This window comes from Gadus chalcogrammus, chromosome 10 (genome assembly GCF_026213295.1).
Source record: "Gadus chalcogrammus isolate NIFS_2021 chromosome 10, NIFS_Gcha_1.0, whole genome shotgun sequence".
NCBI classification, from domain to species: domain Eukaryota; kingdom Metazoa; phylum Chordata; class Actinopteri; order Gadiformes; family Gadidae; genus Gadus; species Gadus chalcogrammus.
This window is the reverse complement of record NC_079421.1, coordinates 8,929,947-8,957,636: the sequence shown is the minus strand read 5'-3', so window position 1 is coordinate 8,957,636 and position 27,690 is coordinate 8,929,947. Positions and strand designations below refer to the sequence as shown.

At 46.6% G+C, this 27,690-nt stretch overlaps 1 protein-coding gene across 1 annotated transcript; it reads right to left on the bottom strand.

Annotated features, from left to right (window-relative positions):
• Nucleotides 1-14,542: 14,542 nt before the first annotated feature.
• Nucleotides 14,543-18,310, bottom strand: LOC130391049 (uncharacterized). The gene is made up of 2 exons (XM_056601233.1): nt 17,130-18,310; nt 14,543-14,605 (listed from the first exon to the last, which is right to left on the bottom strand). The coding sequence occupies exon 1, from the start codon at nt 18,101-18,103 to the stop codon at nt 17,207-17,209; it is 897 nt and encodes a 298-aa protein (XP_056457208.1). The 5' UTR covers nt 18,104-18,310; the 3' UTR covers nt 14,543-14,605; nt 17,130-17,206.
• Between the last annotated feature and the right edge of the window lie 9,380 nt (nt 18,311-27,690).

Sequence of the window (27,690 nt, the reverse complement as noted above, 5' to 3'; positions counted from 1 at the left end):
GGTGGGATATAAGTTCATTCACTGTGTGAAATTGGCGCTCACACAGAGAAATTGCACATTTTAAATTTGCCACAGCGGCCATAGCAGTAACAGAGGGAACAGGCACATTGTGAGCCCGATAGAAGTGAGCTTTAAAAGCTGTGTTACGTATTTTAAGCACATAAGCTGCTCCCACATAGCCATTAGGAAGCAGGATGAAACACACAAGCTGCATTACCCTCACATAGACACTAGGAAGCAGGATCTAACACCTAAACTGCAATAACTACTCAGATGGCAGCACCTTTAGACAGGGGCGGAGCCATTACGTCACATAGGACACGCCCACTTCACGGGCAGTAGCGCGTGATTCGAAGTGGAGAGGACAGAGACTATAGGTAACCGCGGAGAGAACCGGGCTTAAGCCCGGGGCTTGAAGCTCAAGATATTGTCCCTCACACGCGTTAGATACAATTCCCTCCCTTAAGCTTCATAGTTACATTACCGAAACATGCCTACTTTAATAAATAAAGTGAGTTAAAAGCGACCAAGGATTGGACCACTTTCTTTAAGAAATAACGCAATATTTGGAGACCCCGACGTTTGGAAGAAAGTCCAGAGAATCCCGGCGGGCACGACGCTAAAACAACTTCAACAGGCCACACACGTATGAGGTAAGTAGAACCCATTGTCCTAAAGATTAAATCTGCAATAGGATTAGTTATAAGAACATTTAGGTGCAAGTTTGTTTTAGCCACTGTCCGGTCGTGCTGCTCCGGAGGCCTAGACCTCGACTTAAAACGTGTAGATGAACGGTTGCAGAGAACTCTGAAGGCCCGCCCTCCCCCCTTCTTTCATGCCCCACTATTGAGTTGTTTTGAGTACTCGTCGTTAACGATCGTTCTTGGTACTGGTTGCGAGGTGAAGTCCTCCACTATCGTGCCGCTTTTCCACTGCATGGTACCAGCTCGACACGACTCGACTCGACTCAGCTCGCCTTTTTTGCGTTTCCACCGCGATCTAGTACCTCAAGTGGCTGCTTTTTCTAGTACCGCCTCGCTCTAGGTTCCAAGCGGCTGAGCCGATGCTAAAAGGTGACGTCGGCAGACGGCCGGCCACTGATTGGCCAGAGAGTGTGACGAAGTCACGAGAGCGACATGGCAACCATGCTGGTAACGATAGAACAGCCATAGTAGCGCCGCAGCCAACATATTCCACTTCTTCAACATGCCAGCTAATAATACGAACACGAATACCATCGCATCGATGTTCTCCATTGTTGTTATGTGGGTTCTGTCCATGTGTGGGTTACGTAGGTGTTGTTTGCGTCGCGTACAAAAATACGTCACGGCCCTTTCGCGCAGACGACCCCGCCCACGTCCCGGAGGTACTATTTGCGGTGGAAAAGCACCCGCGCTGCTACCGTGTCGAGTCGTGTCGAGTCGTGTCGTGTCGAGTCGAGCTACATGTGCGGTGGAAAAGCGGCATCGGTCTCTGTATAGATCGGGCCAAAATAGTATATTAACAAGAGTTCCAGTCCTTACTATCTTTCACTTCTCCCATTCTTCTGACCTTTCCTGAGGCTGGCACGGTCTGTGTTCCTAAGCAGTAGCTCCATAGTGGACGTTCGGAGTGAATACTATCTTATCTGCCGATCCGCTAATACCACCCTAGACTTCATGCTTACATTTTACATTCAAGTCTGTTGGTATTTTCTTATTAAAGACGATGAATTATCAAGGTATGAATCCCCCCTGAACCCCTACGCTCGTAAAGACCCACCACCCCCCCCTCCAGGCCCCCTACACCCGAGAACCCCCCCCCACCCCACCTCTCCCCCCTCCCTCCGCACCCCCCTCGTAATCTACCCCTCTAACGCCTCTCTAACTACCTTGAACCCCTTTCATCTCCCTCTTCAGATCCCGTCCAACACCCCCCTCCCCTCCCTCCGCACCCCCTTCGTGAATCTACCTTCAAACACTCTCTTCCCCTCACTTCCTTATTCATATTGCTGAAAGAAGAAGGCCACACGCCTTTCTATTGTTAGTTAAATTGAAGTTCTTTTGTTATTGTTCTTTCTTCCCCTTGCTCCCTTCCACCCTAAACACTTGGCCATGTGTTGGGACCAGAATGTAAAGAATATTTGTTTGTATATTTGAGGGTCTGTGTGTCTGGGTGCTGAAATACGGGGAGGAAATACGTATTTGTGTAGGTTGTAATCACTGTTTTTTGATTCACCAACATTAATAGTTTAAACGATCTGTAAATGTTTACATTTGTACATTTGTTCTTTCTCTTCAGGCCTTGGCAACCAGAGCAGTGACGGATGCCCAGCATTCATCATTTTAATTGTTTACATTACTACAAATATTCTCTTTTCTCTTCAGGAAGTGGCAACACAAGCACTCCAATTGCCCAACACTTATCATTTTACTTCTGTGCATTGATCTTAATACTCTCTCTCTCTCTCTTCAGGAAATGGCAGTATAAGCAGGAACGAATGCCTAACACTCAGACATTATGTTTTTCCAGGTTGCTGGGCCCTTCTGTGTATTTTCATGCGTTTTGTGTAGCAAGACAGGAGTGCAAAAGACACTGGTTGTGTCATGCACATTGATATTAGAGAACCAGGATGGTTCAAATAGACACGGGGTTCAACTGCTAAAATAATATGTCTAATTAATAAATGGTGCACATGGTTTTAACCGGTGCACAAGGAGGGAGTTAGCTCAACTGCTGTAGTTCAATTACAATACATTTTTTGCGAATATTAAATCTACATGGGTAAAATTCTGCACTAATCAACTACTACATACGAATAAACTGAATAACACTGCGTGAGATGTTCAAAAGTCAACTATTGCTTCCATTGGAGCGATTGCAATAGATATAATATCGTACCACCAATATGCATGCATTATCTTGTATTCAATAATTAGGGAAGCCGGATTCCAGAACCGAAAGGGTCCTACGAAAAGTGACCAACCCAGGGGTCTTACATCGAAGCAGGTCCCTGTACAAGAGTTACACGGTGATCTTGGGATATAGGGATAATTATCTATACTCCACAACATGAACGATTAGCCTTTAAAGTTGTCCATAGCATGCATACCGCTCGTCCACAGAAGTCCGGGGAATATCCGGGCCTGGGGAATCTTATTAGAAGAGTTCTGGGATAACCTGCCTCGTAGGAGAGCGGAAGAGTCCCCCCCAATAGAGGACCCTGAGGACAAGCGGAATGAAATGCATAGTTCAACAGACCTGACGAGGTCCGAGTACCAAAATAAAAAAAGAATAATTTATATATATCCTTACAAATTATGATAATAACAGACATTTCCATAAAAGTCATCACGTAATCTATGGTTAATAATTGGCAATATTTACAATTAAATCAAATAAGTAGGATAAAATGTTATCCATAATTCATCCTAATTGTGATTGTCAATATACGTGTTACGTTTTTCATTACACGACGGGCTATGTAGACAGTGGATACCCGATTATTAAAATATATCACAACCAGTTTAATGGTCAACCAAAACGCACAGCCATAACATCGTTAAGCCATAACATGACAACGTTCCGGTGACAACAGAAGTGTGTTGCCTAATATTGGAAATGCAGATTTTTTATATTTTTATATTTTGTTAATGTTACGAATTTTGGTTTTGTATGTTTGTGTCTTCCCATGTGGTCTTGTCACCCTGTTATTCTGCAGGGTCGTTTAAAATGTAATCCTTTGAGGTTAGTGGTCAATCTGTTCTCACTCTGTTCCTTTGTTATCTTGTGTTGGTTTGGGCCTGTTATCCTTGATATGAAATGCAAGTGATAAGGAACGGCCAACCCCTTATTTAAGACATCTTAAGGAACTTAAATGACCATATGATTAACAAAGGCTTTTTTGTTGGGAGACAGCTGCCTGGCCACTCAGCGGACTTCTCTTCGGACCTTTTAGAGAATGAAGGGCCCCGCAGGGAGAAATCCCATCTGAGGCCTCAGGTTATTGAAAATAAAAATAAGTAAAAGTGTAAAATAAAAACCAATGGAGGATAAATATACCATGTGTGAATGTCCTCTTGTATGTGTCAGAGCCACCAAGATAATGGAGGTTACTCAACTGTTACATACACGAGGGGATATTGAACATACCACATATAAAACTATACGATAATTAGGAAATAGTTTATTATAATTGACTTACAATAACATTTGTTTCAACCGATAACTTCTGAATTTTTCTTTTAGGTTCAGTTTTTGTTTTGTTTATAGAATATCACCATATATTTAATACCCAGATTTGCATAATTGTTGTAAGTTTGGATTACTCTTTATTCTACCTAGTTTAGACGGTTTTGATTGACCTAGCTCAAAATTCACCAGGTGTCAGACGTAGGATTGTGGCACTCCTTGGGAGCCTCTGAGCCGCACGTCGACTGACTAATCGTTCCTGCGGGTTCTGGAGTGGTGATGGTGGAGCTCATAGGGAGGCTCCGGGAGAGTTGGCAATGACGGGCTCACACGGGGAGAAATCAAGTAAATCAGGATTACAAGGTTGAATTAATGTATCGATTTGATCTTGACCAACAAAAAACTAGATAATTATAATAATAAATACTGTTCATGGAATGGTATAGTTAGGTCTGGGACCTGCGTAGCTAAAAAAACTGTTTTGGAAATAGTAATGGACGTGTCCGGGACATGTATGTATGTAGCTATAAATAAGTAAAGATAAAACTGGGTTTTACTTTACTTCAATTTGCTAAGACATATGCACGTTTGATGTGGTATGCAAAAGGTAGCGCAATAGGATGTTGTGCAGAGAATAAGGCGTATGCACGTTTGATGTGGTATGCGATGTACATAGGAGTGAATCAAAGTGTGGACAACATCAAATGCGAGCAATAGGTAGAATAAATTAAGATTAGGTCATCCAATATACATAGTTAGTGTAGGACAATCGGGTAGTATAATGAAGGTAAATGTTATTATGAGATACGGTTAACACAGAAGTGATATTAAACATGCAAATTTTAACATTGTAATTTCCCTTTAACATCTTTTTGGTTATGGATAAGATTGGATTAGCGATACATCTGCTGGGAAGGGAACCTATATGCTAGGTTCTCAATTTAGATTCAGAAGTAGTGGGTTCACCTTTCAAATGCCATTGCTAAAGCTAACGCTTCGATACAACGTCAGCGTCTCATAGTATGATATTTCTTTACTCTGATACGTTACGGCACATAGGTATACTGACTCATGAATCGTTTACGGTTTACTGCATTTGAGAACAGCTTGGTCTCAAGACGGCTGCATAGACCCACCAATATCGACCTTTGGTTTTGTATGTACTGGTCTTCATTTCTCTTCATAATAGATTGGTTTACATACAGATGATTAAGGAAAGGAACTACAACTTGGTTGCACTACAGCAATGTTAGGTTTGGTTGTCATTCGATGCGCATGGCTGAAGCATGCGCAAGGAGGGATATAGTGTGAAATTAAATCAAGGTAGATACTGTACATCATGCTTTCACTTACATTTCAAGGGTCCCATAAGGGACTTCCATTACAACAATTAAAAATAGAATTAAAGGAAATATGTTTTTGAACAACTAACTGCTGTACATGAGTCTGTATTTCTACAATAGAAACACAAAGTTCCAGAGCCAGATGCAGAAACACCCGGAGCCTACAAACTACGTCCGCCGAGCAAGGAGTAACAGTCTTTTGAGGAAATCAAATAACGGCAGGATTTGAATCGGTTCTGTTTTGGTTGTCCACCATTAGAAAGAATATTGTTTGGGTAAATTACATATATCATAATCAGTAACAGTTCGTACAGTTTTTTACGAATAAGGTCAAAAGAATATATAGATATGGATAATTGGCCGAGCAAGGAGGGGTGTATGGGATGATAGGCACAACATGTTGTACTTTTATCCCCAATAACACAGCTCCGGATGGGTTGATGGCCAGGGCGCTGGCACGATTACAATCCCTCAGGTTCGAATAGTCAGAGAACTCCGGCATTAATGACCCTTTCACAGGATGGATGGAGAATATGTTTGGGAGGTGGAAAGGCATGATCCAGTCAGTGCCCGTCGCGGGAATAATGGCAGTAACCGTGTTAATTGTAGCCGGCTGCCGTTGTATTCCCTGCGCACGAGGGCGACTGCATCGGCTGATCACCACAGCAGTGGGTGCTACAGAAGCGCCAAGTGCCATTCAGGCTTACATGGGGATCAGATATGATCCGGTGAAAGTGGACGAGACCTGAGGGGCCCGACCCTATCCAGCTGACCCTATTCTACATTCTATGTAGAATAGTCAACACCTATACTATTCTAGTAGTAGCGCCTGTATATAAGATAATCAATATCCCGGATTTACTTGAATAACACATTTTTAAACAACCATACATAGGTTATGTTTGTTATTGTGTAGTGTTACTTGGTTGCGAGTGCAACCCGTTATTTCTGTATCACTGCATTGACAATGGGACTGTTGATTTTCTTTGAGACAGTGGTTTACAGGTTTCCTGTTGCTGACACGACGACGATTGAACACCTGAAGGAGGCTCACATGATGTGAAAGTAACCTCTCTATGTGAGCCGAACCCTTTTGACAAGGAGGGACAAACCTTGGGTTCATGAATTACAGGTCCCGATGGCGACAGAGGAAACAAGAGCAGCGACTACAAAAATGTCCAAAACCACCCACATGCACCAGTGCACCAATACATGAAGATCCCCTGAGCCATCCAAATCCATGCGACCCACAGATAACTCACATTTTTTAAGTTTTATAATGTCAAATGATTTTGTATTTTTTTACTTTTTACTTTCAATGCATGCTGCAAATATATGTCGCCTAATCTTTGTACCTTTCACTTTTATGCTAACGAAAATTGTATAACTTTGTCACATATAACTATAGAAGTATTAGTTTGGATTTTTATAAAATGCTTTTATCCATATGCTTATTGTTGTATTTATTGCATATTCTCGAAGAAAGTTGTGACGTTATGGCTTCGGCTTCTTCACTTAATTAAAGGTGAAGAGGGAGCAGCCTTCAATAACGTCATGCTCCCCTTGTGGCTATGTGAGGGTAACGCAGCTTATATGTTTGGTCCTACTTCCTAGTGGACAAGTGAGGGAAGCTTAGATTCTTAAAATACGTAACAATCCCTCCTTGGTCATCTCAGATGACCATACAATAATATTTTAAATCATAAACACCATTTACCACATCGAAAACATAGTCAAAGTAGGATCAATCATCAACACCATCAACCGTGTGGGAACGACTCGAATAGAGAAAAACCACTACGCGCTCCCATAATACTCACATTTGGGGTATTATGAAAACGGTATTCACATTGTGGGTCTCATTGGAAATAGGTCATTATTTAACAATACAACAATGAACATATATCTTGTTATCATACAATCACATGATCAAACAGCACACAAACAAAAGTATCCATAGAAATCCTAAGCTAATACCCTTCAGTTATGTGCTACAAGGTCATACAATTTTCAACATGTGCAAAAGTAAAGTAAAAATTGGTAGTCATAATACAATTTTAAAAATTCAAGATTATTGATAGCCTAGCATGGATTCGGGTGGTTCAGGTGATCTTCGTGCATTGGTTCGCTGTTGCATGTGGGTGGTTTTGGGCGTTGTTATTATCGTAGCCATTGTTTCTTCTGTCGCCGTCGGGCCTGTAATTCATGAACCCAAGACTCGTCCCTCCTTGTCAAGGGTTCAGCTCAGAGAGGTTACTTTTACATCATGGGCGCCTCCAAACAGGTTCTCCGTCGTCGTCGTGTCAGCAACAGGTGGCCTGTAAACAACCATCTCAAAGATCAACAGTACCATTATCAATGCAGCGATTCAGAAATAACGGGTTAACCAAGCAACACTACACAATAACAAACACAACTCGTCTTGGTGGTCGTTTTAAAATTGGTTATTTAAGTAAATCCGGGATATTGATTATCATATTACAGCTGGATAGGGTCGGGCCCCTCAGGTGATGTATCGTTTACTTTCATCGGATCATATCTGATCCCCATGTAAGCCCGAATGGCACTTGGCACTTCTGTAGCGCCCACTGCTGTGGTGATCAGCAGATGCAGTAGCCCTCTTGCGCAGGGAATACAACGGCAGCCGGTGACAATTAACACGGTCTCTGCATTTATTCCCGCGACGGGCACTTACTGGATCGTGCCTTTCCACCTCCCAAACATATTCTCCATCCATCCTGTGAAAGGGTCATTAATGCCGGAGTTCTCTGCCAATTCTAACCTGAGGGATTGTAATCATACCAGCGCCCTGGCCACCAACCCATCCGGAGCGATTCAAATCCTGCTGTTATTTGATCTCCTCATGTGACTGTTAGTCCTTGCTCGGCGGTGGTAGGTTTGTAGGCTCCAGGTGTGTCTGCATCTGTTTCTGGAACTTTTGTTTCTATTACAGAAATACAAACTCATGTACAGCAGTTAGTTGTTCAAAAACATATTTCCATGAATTCTAATTTTAATTGTTTTACAGTATCTACTTTGATTTAATTTCACACTACATCCCTCCTTGAGCATTGCTTCAGCCATGCGCATTGAATGACAACCAAAGCTAACAACACCGTAAAGATGTAAAAGGGAAATAACAATGTTAAAATGTGCATGATCAATATCACTTCTGTGTTAACCGTATCTCATAATAACAGTAACCTTCATCATACTACCTGATTGTCCTACACTAACTATGTATATTGGATGACCTAATCTTCATTTATTCCACCTATTGCTCGCATTTGATGTTGTCCACACTTTGATTCACTCCTATGTACATCGCATACCACATCAAACGTGAATACGCCTTATTCTCTGCACAACATCCTATTGCGCCACTTTCTGCATACCACATCAAACGTGAATATGTCTTAGCAAAGTGAAGTAAAGTAAAACCCAGTTTTATCTTTACTTATTTTATAGCTATACATGTCCCGGACACGTTCATTACTATTTCCAAAACAGTTTTTTTAGCTACGCAGGTCCCAGACCTAACTATACCATTACATGAACAGTATTTATTATTATAATTATCTAGTTTTTTGTTGGTCAACATCAAATCGATACATTAATTCAACCTTCTGACTTACTGACCCACCCGATTTCTCCCCGTGTGAGCCCGCGAATGACAACTCTCCCGGGGCCTCCCCATGAGCCCCACCGCCACCACTCCCCGTGTGAGCCCGCGATTGTTAACTCTCCCGGAGCCTCCCATTGAGCTCCACCGTTACCACCTCAGAACACTGCAGGAACGATTAGTCGATTAACGCGTGGCTCGGAGGCTCCCAAGGAGTGCAACAATCCTACGTCTTGACACCTGGTGCAGTCGACGTGTGGCTTGGGGGCTCCCAGGAAGTGCCACAATCCTACGTCTGACACCTGGTGAATCTCGAGCTAGGTCAATCAAAACCGTCTAAACTAGGTAGAATAAAGAGTCATCCAACTTACAACAATTATGCACAGCTGGATATTAAATATATGGTGATATTCTATAAACAAAACAAAAACTGAACCTAAAAGAAAAATTCAGGAGTTATCGGTTGAAACAAATGTTATTGTAATTGAACTTGTTGGGAAAAATAACCTGATGAGCACATCACATGGCAGACACATTACAATATAGTCAACTCTTGCTCTAACCCAACGAACACAAACATGATAATATATAGTCAGGTCAAGGCCAGAGCCGAAGGCCCCATTTCCCAGGCAAATGGTAGACACTCAGACAATGCACCAGTCATCCTCAAGAACGGGAGAGCCACATTAATTTATCACACAGGAGACACTTTGAAGCTCTCCCCCGTTAGAAGGAACCAAGAGAAACACCTGCCCATACCAGGGGCCTGAGAGCCACATTAAATTATCACACACGAGACACTTCGGGGGGGGCACTCCCCCGTTTTAATTTATCACACCGGAGACACGAGGAGCTCTCCCCCGTTACGAAGCTCTCCCAGGGCCTGGGAGCCAAGGCCAAGCAAAAACACACAGAACCACACACACCTCAAACGCACACACCTCATCGAGAGGAGGATACAGCATAAAACTGTATCACACAGGGACTCTGGACCTTCTTCTGAAGCAGACCTTCCACGGAGGCGAAGCTCTGGACGAACCATCAGTGCTGATTAGGGACTTAGACATATTCGATTTCTCACGCTTTATGACTCTGTATAACCGTTGCCACTTTACTTAATAAATCCAAGGTCCTCGTGCCGACAGACTTTATTACCTCTCCGTCTCATTTTATCTGGTCCAGTAACTAGACAGACCGTTTTTCCCCTCAAACTACAGCAGTTGAGCTAACTCCCGCCTTGTGCACCGGTTAAAACCATGTGCATCATTTATTAATTAAACATATTATTTTAGCAGTTGAACCCCGTGTCTATTTGAACCATCCTGGTTCTCTAATATCAATGTGCATGACACAATCCGTGTCTATTGCATTCCTGTTTTGATACACAAAACGCATGTAAACAGACAGAAGGGCCCAGCAAACTTGAAAAACATAATGTCTGAGTGTTAGGCATTCGTTACTGCATATACTGCTATTTCCTGAAGAGAGAGAGAGAGAGAATATTAAGATCAATGCACAGAAGTAAAATGATGAATGCCGGGCATCCATCACTGCTTGGGTTGCAAAGGCTAAATTTACATCCTGGTTCCAACACATGGCTAGGTGTGAGGGTGGGAGGGGGCAAGGGGAAGAAAGAACAATAAGACAAGAACTTCAATTTAATTAACAATAGAGAGGCGAGTGGCCTTCTTTAAGCAATATGAATAAGGAAGGGTAGGGGAAGAGAATGTTTGCAGGGACAAAGGGTGGGAGGGGGGATCTGACGACCGGACCTGTGGACAAGGGGATGGGGGGGGGGGGAGGTCTGACTACCGGACCTGTGAAGACTGGGACAAAGGGTGGGGGGGGGTACACGTGTGTAGGGGGCCTGGAGGGGGGGCGGTGGGGACTTCACTTGTGTAGGGGGTCAGGGGGTCTTTTACCTTAATAATTCATCGTCTTTAATAACAAAATACCAACAGACTTGAATGTAAAATGAAGCATGGTGGCAGGGTGGCATTTAGCGGATCGGCAGATAAGATAGTATACACTCCGAACGTCCGCTATGATGCTACTGCTTAGGAACACAGACCGTGCCGGCCTCAGCAGAGAAGTGAAAGATAACTCTCGTTAACATATATTTTGGCCCGATCTATACAGAGACCGATAGTGGAGGGCTTCACCTCTCAACCAGTACCAAGAATGATCGTTAACGACGAGTACTAAAAACAACTCAAGTGTGAAGAAAGGGGGAGGTTGGGCCTTCAGTGTTCCTTGCAACCGTTGATCTACACGTGTTGTTATGCTAGGCCTCTGGATCAGCACGATCGGACGGTGGCTAAAACAAACTTACACCTAAATGTTCTTAAAACCAATCCTATTTCAGATTAAATCTTTAAAACAATGAGTTATACTTACCTCAGACGTGTGTGGCCTATTGAAGTTGTTTTAGCGTCGCGCCCGCCGGGATTCTCTGGACTTTCTTCCAAACGTCGGAGGTCACCAAATATTGCATATTCTCGAAGAAAGTTGTCCAATCCCGGGTTGCTTTACTTTAACTCACTTTATTTGTTATAAAGTCGGCAGGTTTCGGTATGGTAAATGGAGACTACGGAAGGAATTGTATCTAACACGTGTGAGAGGAAAATACCGTGATCTACTTCAAGCCCCCCGGGCTTAGGCCCGGGTGGCTATCTGCCGTCTACCTATTGAACTCTGGCCTGTTCACTCGACGTCCTCCGTACAGGACGTCAAGTGGGTGTGGCCTATGCAGTGGGCGTGGCCTAGTGGGCGTGGCCGGGGTGACGTTATGGCTTCGGCTTCTTCACTTAATTAAAGGTAAAGAGGGAGCAGCCTTCAATAACGTCATGCTCCCCTTGTGGCTATGTGAGGGTAAAGCAGCTTATATGTTTGGTCCTACTTCCTAGTGGACAAGTGAGGGAAGCTTAGATTCTTAAAATACGTAACATATTGTTGACAATGACCTGTATTTCCTATGAGACCCACCAAAGTGAATGCCGTCTCAGTATTAGGGGGACGCGTTGTGGTTTATCTCCACTATGGAGTTTTTCCACTTTGGTCGATGGTGTTGATGATTTTCCTACTTTGACTATGTTCTCGGTGTGGTAAATGGTGCTTATGACTTACAAATCTTATTTTATGGCCATCTGAGATGGCCAAGGAGGGATTGTTACGTATTTTAAGTACATAAGCTGCTCCCACATAGCCATTAGGAAGCAGGATCGAACACACAAGCTGCATTACCCTCACATAGCCACTAGGAAGCAGGATCGAACACTTAAGCTGCAATAACTACTCAGATGGCAGCACCTTTAGACAGGGGCGGAGCCATTACGTTACATAGGACACGCCCACTTCACGGGCAGTAGCGCGTGATTCGAAGTGGAGAGGACAGAGACTATAGGTAACCGCGGAGAGAACCGGGCTTTAGCCCGGGGCGTGAAGCTCACGATATTGTCCCTCACACGCGTTAGATACAATTCCCTCCCTTAATCCTCATAGTTACCATACCGAAACATGCCTACTTTAACAAATAAAGTGAGTTAAAAGCGACCAAGGATGGACCACTTTCTTCAAGAAATAAAGCAAGAGCTGCGTAGGTCGAAAATGTCCACTTGCAGTCAGCGCCAACACATTTGAAAAAACAACGCAGTTCATTTCTGTGAACTCTACAATGCAACACAAACCCTCTCAATGTCTGCAGTGTTCGACTACATAACGGGCAGACAATAATTTTTAGCTTATTAACATTACCGCCTGTTTTCCTTGGCTCGGATGATTGTGGAAAAAAAACACACCTCTACTGAACAACATAAAAAACAAGTGAGCTGAATGAGTTCAGCAACAGATAGCATGAACACACCGTGGACTAGTTAACCCCTCCGTCCGTCTGAGTCATTACTCTGAGTTTTGTATATCCTTGACTAAATACAGAAAGTAGTATATTTCTGTTAACCAATTCTCATGATTTCAAGAATTAAGAAAATGAAGTGCGCTGTGATTTGTTGAGGAAGATTTCAAAAGGTTTAAATTCAAACACAGCCGTTTTTTTTGCGGGAACGTTAAATGGTTACATTTAAATATTATTTTTCTTTTGGCTACTTTTCCTTATTGATCATTTTATCTATAGCCTATTTTACAAAGGGTCATTCATATGTTCCAACAGCTCTATGTTCCCACTCCTACAGCCCTATCCCACATTACTACGTTTAATCTAACTTTATAATAGAGAATAATATGTAGGCTCGGTTTGTAGTGCGTTTACATGCAGAGTCATTATCGGATAAAGAATCGAATAAGACCTCAACCAGACTATTAAAATGCATGTAAACACTATTGCAGCATTCTTCGAAGAAAATAGTCCAATCCCGGGTTGCTTTTAACTCACTTTATTTGTTAAAGTAGGCATGTTTCGGTATGGTAAACTATGAAGCTTAAGGGAGGGAATTGTATCTAACGCGTGGAGAGGAAAATACCGTGATTTTTTTTTCAAGCCCCCGGGCTTAGGCCCGGTGGCTCTCTGCCGTCTACCTATTGATCTCTGGCCTCTTCACTTCGAATCATCCGCTAGAGGACGTCAAGTGGGCGTGGCCTATGCAGTGGGCGTGGCCGGGGTGACGTAATGGCTTCGGCTTCTTCACCTATCTAAAGGTGCTGCCTTCTGTGGATGGAGCAGCCTTCAATAAGGTCTTGCTCCCCTTGTGGCTATGTATAGTATTTTCGGCTTATATGTTTGTAACGGGTTCACGGAGTCAGGACACAGTTCTTGGTGGAAATGGAGCGAACTCCTCTTTATTTCCACTTTGGTTACACAATCTTAAAGACACACGAACAAAAGGACAACGGTTCACTGTTCAAATCCGTCCGTCTCCTGGTTTTACGATGCTCTCTCTGGCTCGCAGAGAGCGTCTTCCTCCTCCCCATCTCAAGCCCTCACTGAAAGACAAGCAGGAACATAAATACACACTTCCTGATTGGGTCAGATTGCAGACACCTGTCCGCAATCAGACCCCATCACCCCAGCAGACCCGGTGCTCCATGCTCCCCCTGCAGGCCAGACGCCGCCCCACCTCCACATACCCCCACCGCCCGACACAGGCTGGGGACCCATCCGGCCGAAACGGGACGGGAGAGGAAGTCTGCCACGACCCATCTGCGCCCCCGGCCTGTGGGCCACCCGGAAATTGAACGGCTGCAGCGCGAGGTACCACCGGGTGATCCTCGCGTTGGCATCCTTCATCCGGTGGAGCCACTGGAGGGGGGCGTGGTCGGAGTAGAGGGTAAACTGGCGACCCAGCAGGTAGTAGCGAAGGACACCGACCGCCCACCGGATGGCGAGACACTCCTTCTCTACCGTGCTGTACCGACCCTCGCGGTCCGACAGCTTGCGGCTCAGGTACAGCACCGGACGGTCGGTCCCCTCAACCTGCTGGGTCAGGACCGCGCCCAACCCCCTATCCGACGCGTCTGCCTGGACGGAGAAAGGGAGAGCAAAATTAGGAGCACACAGGACTGCTTCCCCACAGAGGGCTGTTTTAATAGCCTCAAACGACACCTGGCATGGCTCCAACCACTGGACTGTATCTGGGGCCCTCTTCCGGGTGAGGTCGGTCAAGGGGCTGGCCAGGTCGGAGAAGTTCGGCACGAACTGCCGATAGTAACCCGCCAGCACCAGGAACCGCCTCACCTCCTTCTTGGTCCTGGGTCGAGGGGCGGCGGCGACCGCCGCGGTCTTACCGACCTGCGGCCGGACCTTCCCCCGCCCCAGGTGGAACCCCAGATACTGAATCTCCCTCCGCCCGATCACACACTTCGGGTTGGCCGTGAGCCCCGCCCGTCTCAGCGACTGAAGGACGGCCGCCACCTGCTGCACATGCTGCCCCCACTCGTCACCATAGATGACGATGTCATCTATGTAGGCGGCAGCATATGCAGCATGAGGCCGTAACACACGGTCCATCAGTCGCTGAAACATGGCCGGGGCCCCGAACAACCCGAACGGAAGCACCTTGAACTGGTAAAGACCGAGCGGAGTGGAGAACGCAGTTTTTTCTCGGGCTGCTGGAGACAACGGAATCTGCCAGTAGCCCTTCGTGCAGTCCAGGGTCGTATAATATTTGGCCATGCCAAGCCGGTCCACTAGCTCGTCGATCCGAGGCATTGGGTAAGCATCGAACTTTGACACCGCATTCACCCTACGGTAGTCGACACAGAACCGGACAGACCCGTACGGCTTCCCCACCAGCACGACGGGACTGCACCAGTCACTGTGGGACTCCTCGACGACGCCGAACTCTAACATTGCTGCCAATTCGCGCCGTACCACGTCTTGCTTGTGGACGGGCAGCCTGTAGGGACGTGTCCGCACCGTTAACCCGGGTTGCGTCTCGATGTTGTGAGTTATTAACGGGGTGCGACCAGGCAGGGGCGAAAAGACGTCGGCGAACTGGAGCTGCAGACTGCCCACGTCCGCCGCCTGACTCCCCGACAGATCCTGTAAGATCGCGTAATCTAGTCCCTCTGTCGTACAGGCGTTTCTGATTCTCCTGGGCCTGGTGCAAATGCTCATGTGACATTACCCCGAGTGAGTGGAGCTTTGCACGCAAGTCCATGACGTACTGGATTTCGTTTTTACTGTCGCTGGACCCCTCCTCCCAGGTTTCTTTAATGAGGTCCAGGACGCCCCTGGGCCTGCGCCCATAGATCAACTCGAATGGGGAAAACCCCGTGGAAGCCTGAGGAACTTCCCGCACCGCAAACAACAGAGGGTCTAGCCATTGATGCCAATTTCGAGCATCCTCCAGTACAAACTTCCGGATCATGGACTTTAACGTCCGGTTAAACCTCTCGCACAAGCCGTCAGTGGCTGGGTGATAGACGCTCGTGCGGATGGCCTTCACCTTCAACAACCCGTAAAGTTCCTTCATCGTGCGTGAAATGAAATTGGTGCCCTGGTCAGTGAGAATCTCTTTCGGGATTCCCACCCGCGATATGACATGAAACAACGCCTGCGCAACACTCTTCGCAGAGATGTTGCGCAATGGAATTGCTTCCGGGTATCGGGTTGCGTAGTCGATCAGGACCAACACAAATCGATACCCTTGTGAGGAACGTTCTAATGGCCCGATAATGTCCATGCCCACGCGGTCGAATGGGGCCTCCACCAGAGGAAGGGGCCCCAAGGGAGCCCTGGGAATGGCGGGGGGATTCACCAGCTGGCACTCGGGGCAGGAGGCGCACCACCTACGCACTTCCGCCCGAATCCCCGGCCAATAGAATCGAGCCATTATCCGGTTTAGTGTTTTCTCGTACCCCAAATGACCCGCCATTGGGTTGTAATGCGCCGCCTGGAAAATCATTTCCCGGCGGCTCCTGGGTACCAGCAACTGGGTAAAAATCTCCTCACTCTCGGTGTCACGACCCACCCGATAAAGCCTATCCCTAACGACCACAAAGTGTGGGTAAGTCAGCACTGCGTCTGGCTGTACCCTCGAACCATCAATAGCAATCACTTGGTCGAAGGCTGAGCGTAAAGTAGCGTCACGAGACTGCTCGAGGGGGAAATCGTCCACCGGTGGGAAGCTCGGCGCTCGGACCTCAGGTTGAGAACCTCCCGCCTCCTCCCCCGATCCCTGATCAGCGTCGGACGCCCTTGCATCGGCGCAGAACACAGCGCATGACCTACATGTCCCTATCTGTCGCGGCCGCACCCCCGTAGTCTCGCTAACCGCCCCTGGAAACCCAGCCCAATCTAACCCTAGAATCAGAGGGTGCGTGAGGCTCGGACTAACCGCCGCCTTGACTCTATGCGTTTTCCCCCCATAACGAATTTCGAAAGGGACCAAGGGATACGTGTGAACATCCCCGTGTATACATCTCACCGAAACACTCGATGCCTCTATCAATGCCTCGGATCGCACCAGGCGCTGATGGATCATGGTCTGCATACACCCCGAATCCAACAGCGCCTGGTACGTACCCCGCTGTATCCTCACCGGGATACGGTACGCCTCGCCGGGACCGTGGGGAAGAACCGGGGCACCGGTGACGCGGACGACCTGGTCCACCTCCATCAACGGACAGTCCCGCCGAAGGTGGCCCGGCCATCCACACCGCCAGCACGCCTCCCCTGCCGTCTGAGTGCCCGTCTGCGGGATGGGGTGGGAAGGTGCACTATGTGCCTGCTCGTGACTGGGACCCCCCCCCCCCATCTCGCCCTCGGTCCCGGGGTGGGCCTGTCCCGCTGCAGGGCTGCGGCACCGGTCCACGGGCTCGGGACCGGTCGTCGGTCTGACAGAGGGGGAGCCAGGTGGCCCTCCGCGATGTTGACGGCCGCCGAGAGGCTCCCGGGCTGGTGGTACCGGACCCAGGTAGATGTTCTGGTTGGAAGCCCCTCGACGAACCTCTCCAGGGCCACCTGCTCCACTATGTCCTCCGGTGTGTGTTGTTCCGGGTCCAGCCACCTCCTCGCCTGGTCCCGCAGCTGCTGGGCGTAGGTGAAGGGCCGGTCGCCGTCGTTGAAGGCCAGGGCCCGGAACCGGCGGCGATGTTCCTCCGGGTTTAGGCCCAACCGGTCCCGGATAGCCCTGGTGACGGTGTCAAAGTCCTTCTGGGCCGCCGCTGGTAGGCTGTGGGCCGCGAGCTGGGCCTCTCCCGTCAGCAGAGGCAGGAGACGGTGGGCCCACTCCTGCGGTGGCCACTCGGAGACCTCGGCCACTCCCCGGAAGGTCTCCAGGAAGGCCTCTGGGTCGTCGGCCTCCCCCATCTTGGGGACGTATATATGTTGCCGCAGTCGGGTTTCCCCGCCGCGTTCTCCGGAGCCGAGTAGCTCCCGCATGGCCTCCCGGTCGGTGGCCAAGGAGCGGGCCAGCTCCACCAGGACCTCGTGCTGGGCCTGCTGCAGTTGGGTCTGTCGCTCCGCTCTTTGGGCCAGGTGTCCGAGGACACTGGCCAATGATGATGGATCCATACTTGACTCCTCCCCACGTTGGGCGCCAGTGTAACGGGTTCACGGAGTCAGGACACAGTTCTTGGTGGAAATGGAGCGAACTCCTCTTTATTTCCACTTTGGTTACACAATCTTAAAGACACACGAACAAAAGGACAACGGTTCACTGTTCAAATCCGTCCGTCTCCTGGTTTTACGATGCTCTCTCTGGCTCACAGAGAGCGTCTTCCTCCTCCCTATCTCAAGCCCTCACTGAAAGACAAGCAGGCACATAAATACACACTTCCTGATTGGGTCAGATTGCAGACACCTGTCCGCAATCAGACCCCATCACCCCAGCAGACCCGGTGCTCCATGCTCCCCCTGCAGGCCAGACGCCGCCCCACCTCCACAATGTTTGGTCCTGCTTCCTAGGGTCTATGTGTGGGTTGGTCAGGTTCTTAAAATACGTAACAACACCTTTACCCGATCTACTTCGGACGTAAATCGGTAAAACGAGGCAGGGTTATTTGAAACAAATAAATAAGTGTGCGATTTTTCATTCACGGCATTTAGCAGACACTTTTATCCAAAGCGACTTACATCGGTTTGTATCGTGGACCTACGGACTTCAGTGGGGGTTTCATTCCGTCTATACACGGCACCTTCTCAACGAGCACATGAGATCGGTCGCCCAATGACAGACTCTCTCTACAGTCAGCTCGCGCAAGAAGGTGGAACGTAAGGGAGTTACCAATATATATTTATTTATTTTTTAGGTCTCGAAAAGAGGACATGTCCGGGAAAAAGAGGACGTCTGGTCACCCTAGTTTATTAGAGCTGCCAGAGCAGCTTGACGGTCCGACGCATGGAAATAATACAACATGTTTGTTTATTTCCCTGTACTGGCGCTGAATGTGACGTAAACGCGTACGCGACGTGAGCAGACCAGGGCCCCGTTTCCCGATATCGATGGATCTTCGCTCATAAGATCATTCTCCCGATGGATCTTTCGAACCATCGATAATTTCTTTGTCACGTTTCCCGAAACTCCTCTTGACATGAACGCACGTGCACTGCACTAACAACGTCGTAGGATTGTAACTGTCTACTGACACGGTGCTGAAATGGGCTCCATAGGAGGGGGAGACACAGGAATGTCGCAGGAAAATTGTGTTAAAAAGGGTTAAAATATCTCCCCATCAAGAACAGCAGAGTAGCCTACAAAAAAAATAGACCGCAATTATATGAATGCTAAAGACTAGGGGTGTGACGAGATCTTGTGCCACGAGATCTGGCGAGATTAAACTCGACGATATTACCCGTCGTGTTAAAAATCTGTCTCGCGAGATTTGTGAGCTATCCAAACTTCTATTTCTGCCCTGTGGGGGCAGTAATGCGCCTTTGCTACGTCTAGACTGCCAGAACCTAAAGAAGGAGAAGGAAAATTAGAAGAGGAGGAGAAGGAGGGGAAGCAGGGGAAGCAACCATAAGGTGTGTTCGAAATCGTTCCCTATCACGGATATAGTGCATTATATAGGGTGCTTGGTATTTTGTAGTGCCGTTCGTGGTTAATTTCATGCACTATATAGTGCACTTAAAATACCCACAATTTTAGTGTACATACGATGTTCCCTACATGTTACTCCCGTATACCACAATGCAATGCGGTCTTGTTTTTCCGGAGGAGAAGAAGAAGCTGAATAAGCGCGAAAATGAATACATTTAATGATGGGGTCTCCGGCTTGCGTTTAGAAATGTCAAGAATTTATTTGGGATTTAACAAAGAATATTTAACATTCAAAATTAATTTACTTTTTTTTTTAAGAAAATGTAACATTCAACAACAATACAACCTCACAAATACCCGGCGCACTTACTGACGCAAATGACTTTTAGAAATGTTCAGCGTAGTGTCCGAATTCTTGATTATTTGTTTGTTCCCTAAATAGTGCACTATATCATGAACACTATATAGGGAATAGTGAGTGAGTGTATAGGGAACGATTTCGAACACAGCTAAAGACAGCCAGAATGCGTCGGAAAATACCCCCGTCACTTTTAAATAATTTGTTTGGCAGCATTTTTGGTACTTTGATTTGGTTTTGCACATAATATTGTTTGCACTTGAAAAAAAGAGAATTATTTAATTTAATTTATTTTACTTTAACTTTTATAAATTTTTGTTTTAGTTTCAATTTCATGCATGTAAATAGTTATAATAAAGCATTTCAAAATGCATGTGCAACTCGGTTAAATAAAAGTCTGTTGGTCCAGTCATATATTTTGTCATCGTAGTTTTCTTAAAATCTCGTCTCGTCTCGTTCTCGTGAACCCAATATCGTGTCTCGTCTCGTCTCGTGAGCTGAGTGTATCGTCACACCCCTACTAAAGACATTAAAACACAATTGATTAGGCTTAAGCCAACATATATCAGTCCTAATCCTGAATGCACTGTGCGTTTCACGGCATTTTGATGGCCACGTCTACATCTGTCGGAAGGGATATGCCGCTGTCAACTGCCAGGTGGTGTGCGACCATCAGGGCATCATCCTGGATGTCGTAGCGAGATGGCCTGGAAGCACTCACGACTCCTTCTTGTTCCGCGAGTCCTCCATCGGACGGCTGTCTGCAGCCTCCAGGGGAGAGTGGCGGCTCCTCGGAGACAGTGGCTATCCGCTCAGGCCTCAGCTGTTCACCCCAGTGGCTAACCCGGGAGACGTCCACGAGGAACAGTACAACGAAGCCCACCGTCTGGCCCGGTGCATTGTCGAGCGCACGATCGGCAGGTGGAAGTTGCGCTTCCGATGCCTCCACAAGTCCGGCGGAGGGCTCCAGTTTGCGCCAGCCAAGTCGTGCGCTGTGATCTGCGTGACAGCAATGTTGCACAACATTGCAGCCAAGGCTGGGGTGGCGTTGGGTGAACCGGACGAGGACGAGGACGAGGACGAGGAAGATCCGTTTCGGGACGGCCTCCCGGATTACGCTGCTGGTTTGAAATCACGCCGAAGAGTGATCGCGGCTTTTTTTTAACCCCCCCCCCCCTCCCCATGTCACTAAACATCCCCGTCAACGTGACCAATCCCCACGATATCCCAGCGTTTTGCCTGCTCCTTTTGCCTTTTGTTTTTCTTTCATTTCTTTCAATCATTATTTTATTTTATTTTAAATTGTTGGGGTTATTTTAGGCTATGTTTTATGAGTAGCCTATGTCACAGTCTGCAGAAATCCCCCCACTTTCTCTCACACATTTTGAGTGCCCTGCCTGCGCAAAATTTTTCTTGATTGTCCCGTTTTATTTTGGCCATTTGAACATCTTTATTAATAAATTAATTAATAATCTTTATTAATCACCAAACTAAGAACATAAAGGCGCAATGCGTTTTAATAAAACGCATCCAATACACGGAATGTCCGATGGTGACGCCACTGATAGTAGGCTAACGATGCTCTTAGCGTCCTACGAGTACCTACGAGTACCCCTGGAGTACTCGTTAGTTACGAGCATTTTCACGACGTTCGTTACCAACGATGCTTTCGGGAAACGCAGTGAAAACTCTACGATGCCCTTTTGACGCACTTCACAATCCACTTAGGCTAACGACGCTTTCGGGAAACGAGGCCCTGAGCAGAGTTTTGCGTCTTGGCAGTGTAGACGGAAACGCTAGAGCGGAGCGTATTCAAGTTTTGTACTCTGGAGGGTGGTTTCAGATTTTCGCATTTTTAAGCCGCAAAAAACGACGTCACCGTCTAAACGAAAGGCACTTCCGATAAAATATTTTGTCGTTTATACCCGCAAGCGTCCTTGTGTAAACGGGGCCTCAGTGCGCTTCCTATGTCTAGTGTACACCCCTACTGTCCACAAGCTGGGGGCTCCAGCCCTACAGGAAAGGCTCACACAGCATCATCAAATGCTCCATTGAAACGCATTGGCAACAAGTCGTTGCTAGAAATTAATCTAAATTAGTTGACAAGGTATAGAAATGTGTCCATTAGACCTTCAACCAGGGTGCATCTTGGGATTACTCTGAAAATTGTGGGTCTCTTGTGGGGAAAAGCCGGACCTAACCTGAAACCTCAGACCCCCAGGTCTATAGCTTAGTTGTCCTCGACTCAGTCACCTATTGCATCACTTCCTTTAAGGCTTTGACCTCCAAATGGATCATTGTATATTTGAATGCCCTCTCATATATATGAAACCATCACCACTGGGATCTGGCAACAATTCTCCATATCCATATAGGGATGGGGGGGGGTGCTTGTGGACAGTAGGGGTGTACACTTGTTTCAAATAACCCTGCCTCGTTATATCAATGAGCTTGCTGTGTCACTATAAAATCGGTCCATGCGCGTCTCATTTAAAAAGTAACTTATTAATTACAAGTCTAAACTGCGGAAAATAGAAACCAGATATTCCAAGGAAACCTAGGAATATCTGTCTATTTCCTAACCAGCGGGTAAAAGCTAACGTTTCCGACAAAAACAACACAATTTGCGGCAGTACCGTTGCCGCCCAAGTGGTTTGGGGTTGATTTACACCGGGGACGTATGCGCTGCGGAACGGCTGTGCCGCGGTCACCGCTGCTGATCGCTGCCACTCTATCAATGGAACCATTTCCACCGGGTGCGCTGCGGAACGTCTCCGCAGCGTCCGAGGAGCGGCACACCGCGCCGCAGCGGTATCATTCCGAAGTGCTTCTATTGTTGACGCAAGCCGTTGCTCAACCGTGTCAATTTCAACAAAGCAGATCGAGCGGGGCAGGAAGTGGAAAAGTAAAAGCCATAGAGCATCCGGTCAATTTTCAAAATAAAACACAGCTCATGTAGCCTATCACCACTGCACATCAAAAAGACGTCATGACCGGTGGCACCAGGTCGGCAGTCAATCAATCAAGGGTCTCAGAGGGTCGGCAACATGGACGACGAGAGACTGATTGTCGACGTGGAGCAACATAAAAATAATTTATGAAATAAAATCATCCTTTTTATAAGGGCTAAGCCTGGCATTTAATTTCAGTAGTTTTGGGAGTGGATAGTGAGTACATTAGGTTTAGGATTATCGCGTGATCTCGTGATCTTGCGTGAATACGGCTGGCTCGCAAGGCAGCGCTACGCTGCCGTTCCACGCCTGGTGGAAATTGACGCAGGGCAGAGTTCGCAGCCGTCATTCAATATTCATACATCATATTGACGTATGGCCATGGATCGTGTGTGGCACTATATGCCTATACTCGCATCTAGAATTTAATAGATCATTCTCTTTGCTTCGAGGAAGTCTGGTGGTCTCCGTATATAATAAATAAATACATTTATTGATTTACAAAGTTCACTTTAACTAACAAAAAAACACTAACTTAATCAAGGAAAATTCGATAGTGAAATAAAATAAAATAGAACTTCAATTAATAGAATTATAAGGTGGTTCACAATTCGTTATTCAGACTTAAGGAACCTTTTACTAACCCGACAATTGCCAGATTCCACCTAGCTCCACTCATCCTCAAATGTTTGTGCTGGTAGGGAAATCCTACCACACCAGATAGCCAGGCTTGAGGCCTGCCATTTGAGGGAATTGTTTTGAGTCTTTTCAAGTTGCTCCTTTAGCTCGCCATCTTCTCTGCTCCGGCAATAGGGCCTGACCTGTTTAGGCAAACAGGTAAGAAAATCACAAGTCTGGTCAACTTGGGAGCAGCAGGTTAATCAAGTTTTCTATTATGGAGGTCTCACCAGTGTTTAGTTTTGAAACATTCCTCCTCAGCAGCAGCACATCAGATCCTCAGGGGCTTGAAGTATCAGGAAAGGTATGGTTTTGGGTCGAGGGTTGTTACGTATTTTAAGAACCTAAGCTACCCACACATAGACCCTATGAAGCAGGACCAAACATATAAGCCGTAAATACTATACATAGCCACAAGGGGAGCAAGACCTTATTGAAGGCTGCTCCACCACAGAAGGCATCACCTTTAGTTAGGTGAAGAAGCCGAAGCCATTACGTCACCCCGGCCACGCCCACTACATAGGACACGCCCACTTGACGTGCTCTAGCGGGAGATTCGAAGGAGCCCCAGAGATTTCTACCCACACCCGCGGAGAGTCATGGGCCTTTGCCCGTGGCTCGAAGCAGCTAAAGTTATATCTCTCACACGTGTTCAACACGCTTCCTCTCCTTTTGCTCCATAGTCACCATGCCGAAACATGCATACTTTACCAAATAAAGTAACTGTTAAGAGCTATCCCGGATTTGAACCCTTTCCTTGAAGAACTCTCTGCAATTTGGTGATCCTGACGTTCTTGGAAAAGTTCCAGGACTGAGACTCGAAGCACGCGGCCATCGGGACGTAATACAGGCTATTTGCAGGCGCCACTGAAAGGTAAAAAGAACCTGTTGTCAATGACTAAACTCTGTAATAGTTAGAATAGTAACATTTAGGTAAATGGCTTTGTTAAGTATTTTAAGAAGCTGCATTACCCTCACATAGCCACAAGGGGAGCAAGACCTTATTGAAGGCTGCTCCCTCCACAGAAGGCAGCACCTTTAGATAGGTGAAGATGCCGAAGCCATTACGTCACCCCGGCCACGCCCACTGCATAGGCCACGCCCACTTGACGTCCTCTATCGGAGGACGTGAAGTGAAGAGGCCAGAGATCAATAGGTAGACGGCAGAGAGCCACCGGGCTAAGCCCGGGGGCTTGAAGTAGATCACGGTATTTTCCTCTCCACGTGTTAGATACAATTCCCGCCCTTAAGCTTCATAGTTACCATACCGAAACATGCCTACTTTATAACAAATAAAGTGAGTTAAAAGCAACCCGGGATTGGACTATTTTCTTCGAAGAATGCTGCAGCTTGTACTGCCTCCGTCTGGTTGCGGAGATCCGTGGTCTCGGCCCTTAGATTGAAATTCATAACAGCTCGGATACGCTAACAGATTAAATTAAATAATTATATTCAAGGAACAAAGGGCTAGGAGTGTGTTTTTATGGGTTTGTAGATAGACTGTATCCACTCCCGTCTAGATCTAATGTTTGTGCCGCGTGGGAGGCGTATCACCTGCGGTTTAATTGTTAAATGGTGAAGTACTGATGTTAAGCCGGTCCACCATTAGGTAAATGGTGAAGTACCGAAGTTCAGCCGGTACCACCATAAGGTATTATTTATCACCGACCACAAACAATCCAAACCCTTACGGTGGGATAAGGTCAGGTATTAACGTTAATCTAGCTTAGTTGCATATTAAAACCGGAGGCTAGGCCTTTGTTTGACCTGGAGTTCGAATGGGATTGGTTCCTCCGGCCCGGTTCATGTGAAAATCCAATGTGCAATTTTGTATAGTATACAACGCAGCCGCAGAGGCAAACTTGCGCAGTTTTAACCCAACGGCTTTGCACGCTTCGCTATCCCGCCGTAGAAACAAACTTGAACGAATCTCATTATTCTTATAGAGATCCAATACGATGCGTTTGACCAGTGATATCTAGATCAAATTGCAGCAAGTTTGAATCTTCCGGGGATATTGGGTGTACCACGTGGGGTAGGATTTAAAGAGACGACGCGTCTTGGTGACGTGGGTTTCCTTTGTTACGAACCTCCGCCATCTTTGTAGTCAAAGCCTTTTGTAAAAACAAAATGCAATCTTGCTCTGTGTAGGAGGACTTGCATAGACCAAGAGCAGCGGGGGGCCCAGCTACAGTGTTACATTCTCTCCCTCTCCCTCTCTCTCCCCCCTCTCTCTCTCCATCCCTCCCCCCCTCCCCCCCCCCTCTCTCTCTCTCTATTCTGCAAGTCGGTAGGGGCCAGCTTGTCTGTTGTTAAGACTGCGTGGTCTCTGACCTGGGACAATAGCGGACCTCTCTCTCTCTCTCTCTCTCTCTCTCTCTCTCTCTCTCTCTCTCTCTCTCTCTCTCTCTCTCTCTCTCTCTCTCTCTCTCTCTCTCTCTATAAATAAATTCCCTTAAAGATCCATCTGTTTCAAATGATAATAATGTTTTGGCAGCTACTTATTCAGCCAAGTATAATTGTCACATTTCACTAGTCAATAGCTGGAGGTATTATATTGTATATTTCATTCCAATATTTGAGGTATTTAGTTTGACTTTGATTTAAATATCAATATTTAGATCTGACTACAGTTTCCGCACGCGCATTGAGTGCCCTCATCCTCTACGTCTCATTAAATCCATAGCAATAAGTTGGAAACCATCGTTAATGACACTAGTTTCTGAGCACATAATATTTTGGCTATAATTTTGTAACTAATAGAATTCAACATCTTTGGGAGAATAATATTTATGTATACATGTGGTAATATCTGTAAATCCACTTTGTTTGTACAGACATATTACTTTTGTGCAACATACAAGAAGGTTGTTCCACAGTTTCAATATGGAATATTGAAAAGTAATTAACGTTGTACAATCTTGTAACTCTCCCTGTTCCTCTCTCTTTCTCTCTCTGTCTGTCTGTCTGCCTGCCTGTCTAAAGGTAGGCCCTCCCTCATCCCCCTCATGAAGACACCTTCCCATCTGCGTTACAAAGCCCCCCCCCCCCCACAGAACAGCTTTGTCTTTAATGCCCCACTCTGGCGTCATTTTGAGTACTCGTCGTTAACGATTGTTCATGGTTATGGGTGCGAGGTAAGGTCCTCCACTATCGGTCTCTGTGAAGATCGAACCACAATAGAACATTAACGAGAGTTCCAATCATTATTATCTTTCACTTCTCCCATTCTTCTGAACTTTCCTGAGGCCGGCACGGTCTGTATTCCGAAGCAGTAGCTCCATTGCGGACGTTCAGAGTAAATACCATCCTATCTGCTGATCCGCTAATACCATCCAAGACTGCATGCTTACATTTTACATCCAAGTCTGTTGATATTTTGTTATGAAAGACGCAAATTATTAATCTACGAGTCCCTCGTAACCCTTTACACTCGTAAAGTCCCCACCACCCCCCTCCAGGCCCAGTCTAACACCCCGTCCCCTCACTGGCCTTCCATCTCTCTCTCTCTCCAACCCCGTCTCTCTCCGCTTCTCCTCCTCCACTGTCTTAATGAACCCCCTACCACCGATCTTCCTCCCGCCAAACCCTCCTCGTAAAGACCCCCCCAGCCCTCCCACGACATCTCTCTCTCTCTCTCTCTCTCTCTGTGGCTGTTTAAAACTAACGATAACTTCTGTTTGTAGTTCCCCTTTTCATCTGAGGATCTCATAGGACTATCTGTGTCCCAACATAAGTCCCAACTAGACGACCCCCAGCTTTCCAAGTAGCCGATCTACTGTTTTCCCCCTATTGCGTAATTCTTCAGGGAAAGTATTTGAATCCAAAGGAATAGCTTTAAAGAGACTTTATTTGTATAAAGTATTTTCGGTATGGTAAACTGATACTCTGAAGCAAAGAGAGATTGAAGATGTATTCTAAACACGTGCTGAGCGACTCCTAGCTGATCAATAGACCTAACCCTGTCCAATCGCTACCGGGAGTTTCTGAAGACAATGTGGATCTGTAGGCTGTTATGGTCTGACCAGCGCGGTCCGGAAGTAGTGGGGGGGAGCCGATGTGAGATAACCCTCGGCTTTCTCGCCTGGTCTGTGGTGCTGCCTTCTGTGGCTAAAGTATGTATTACAGCCTT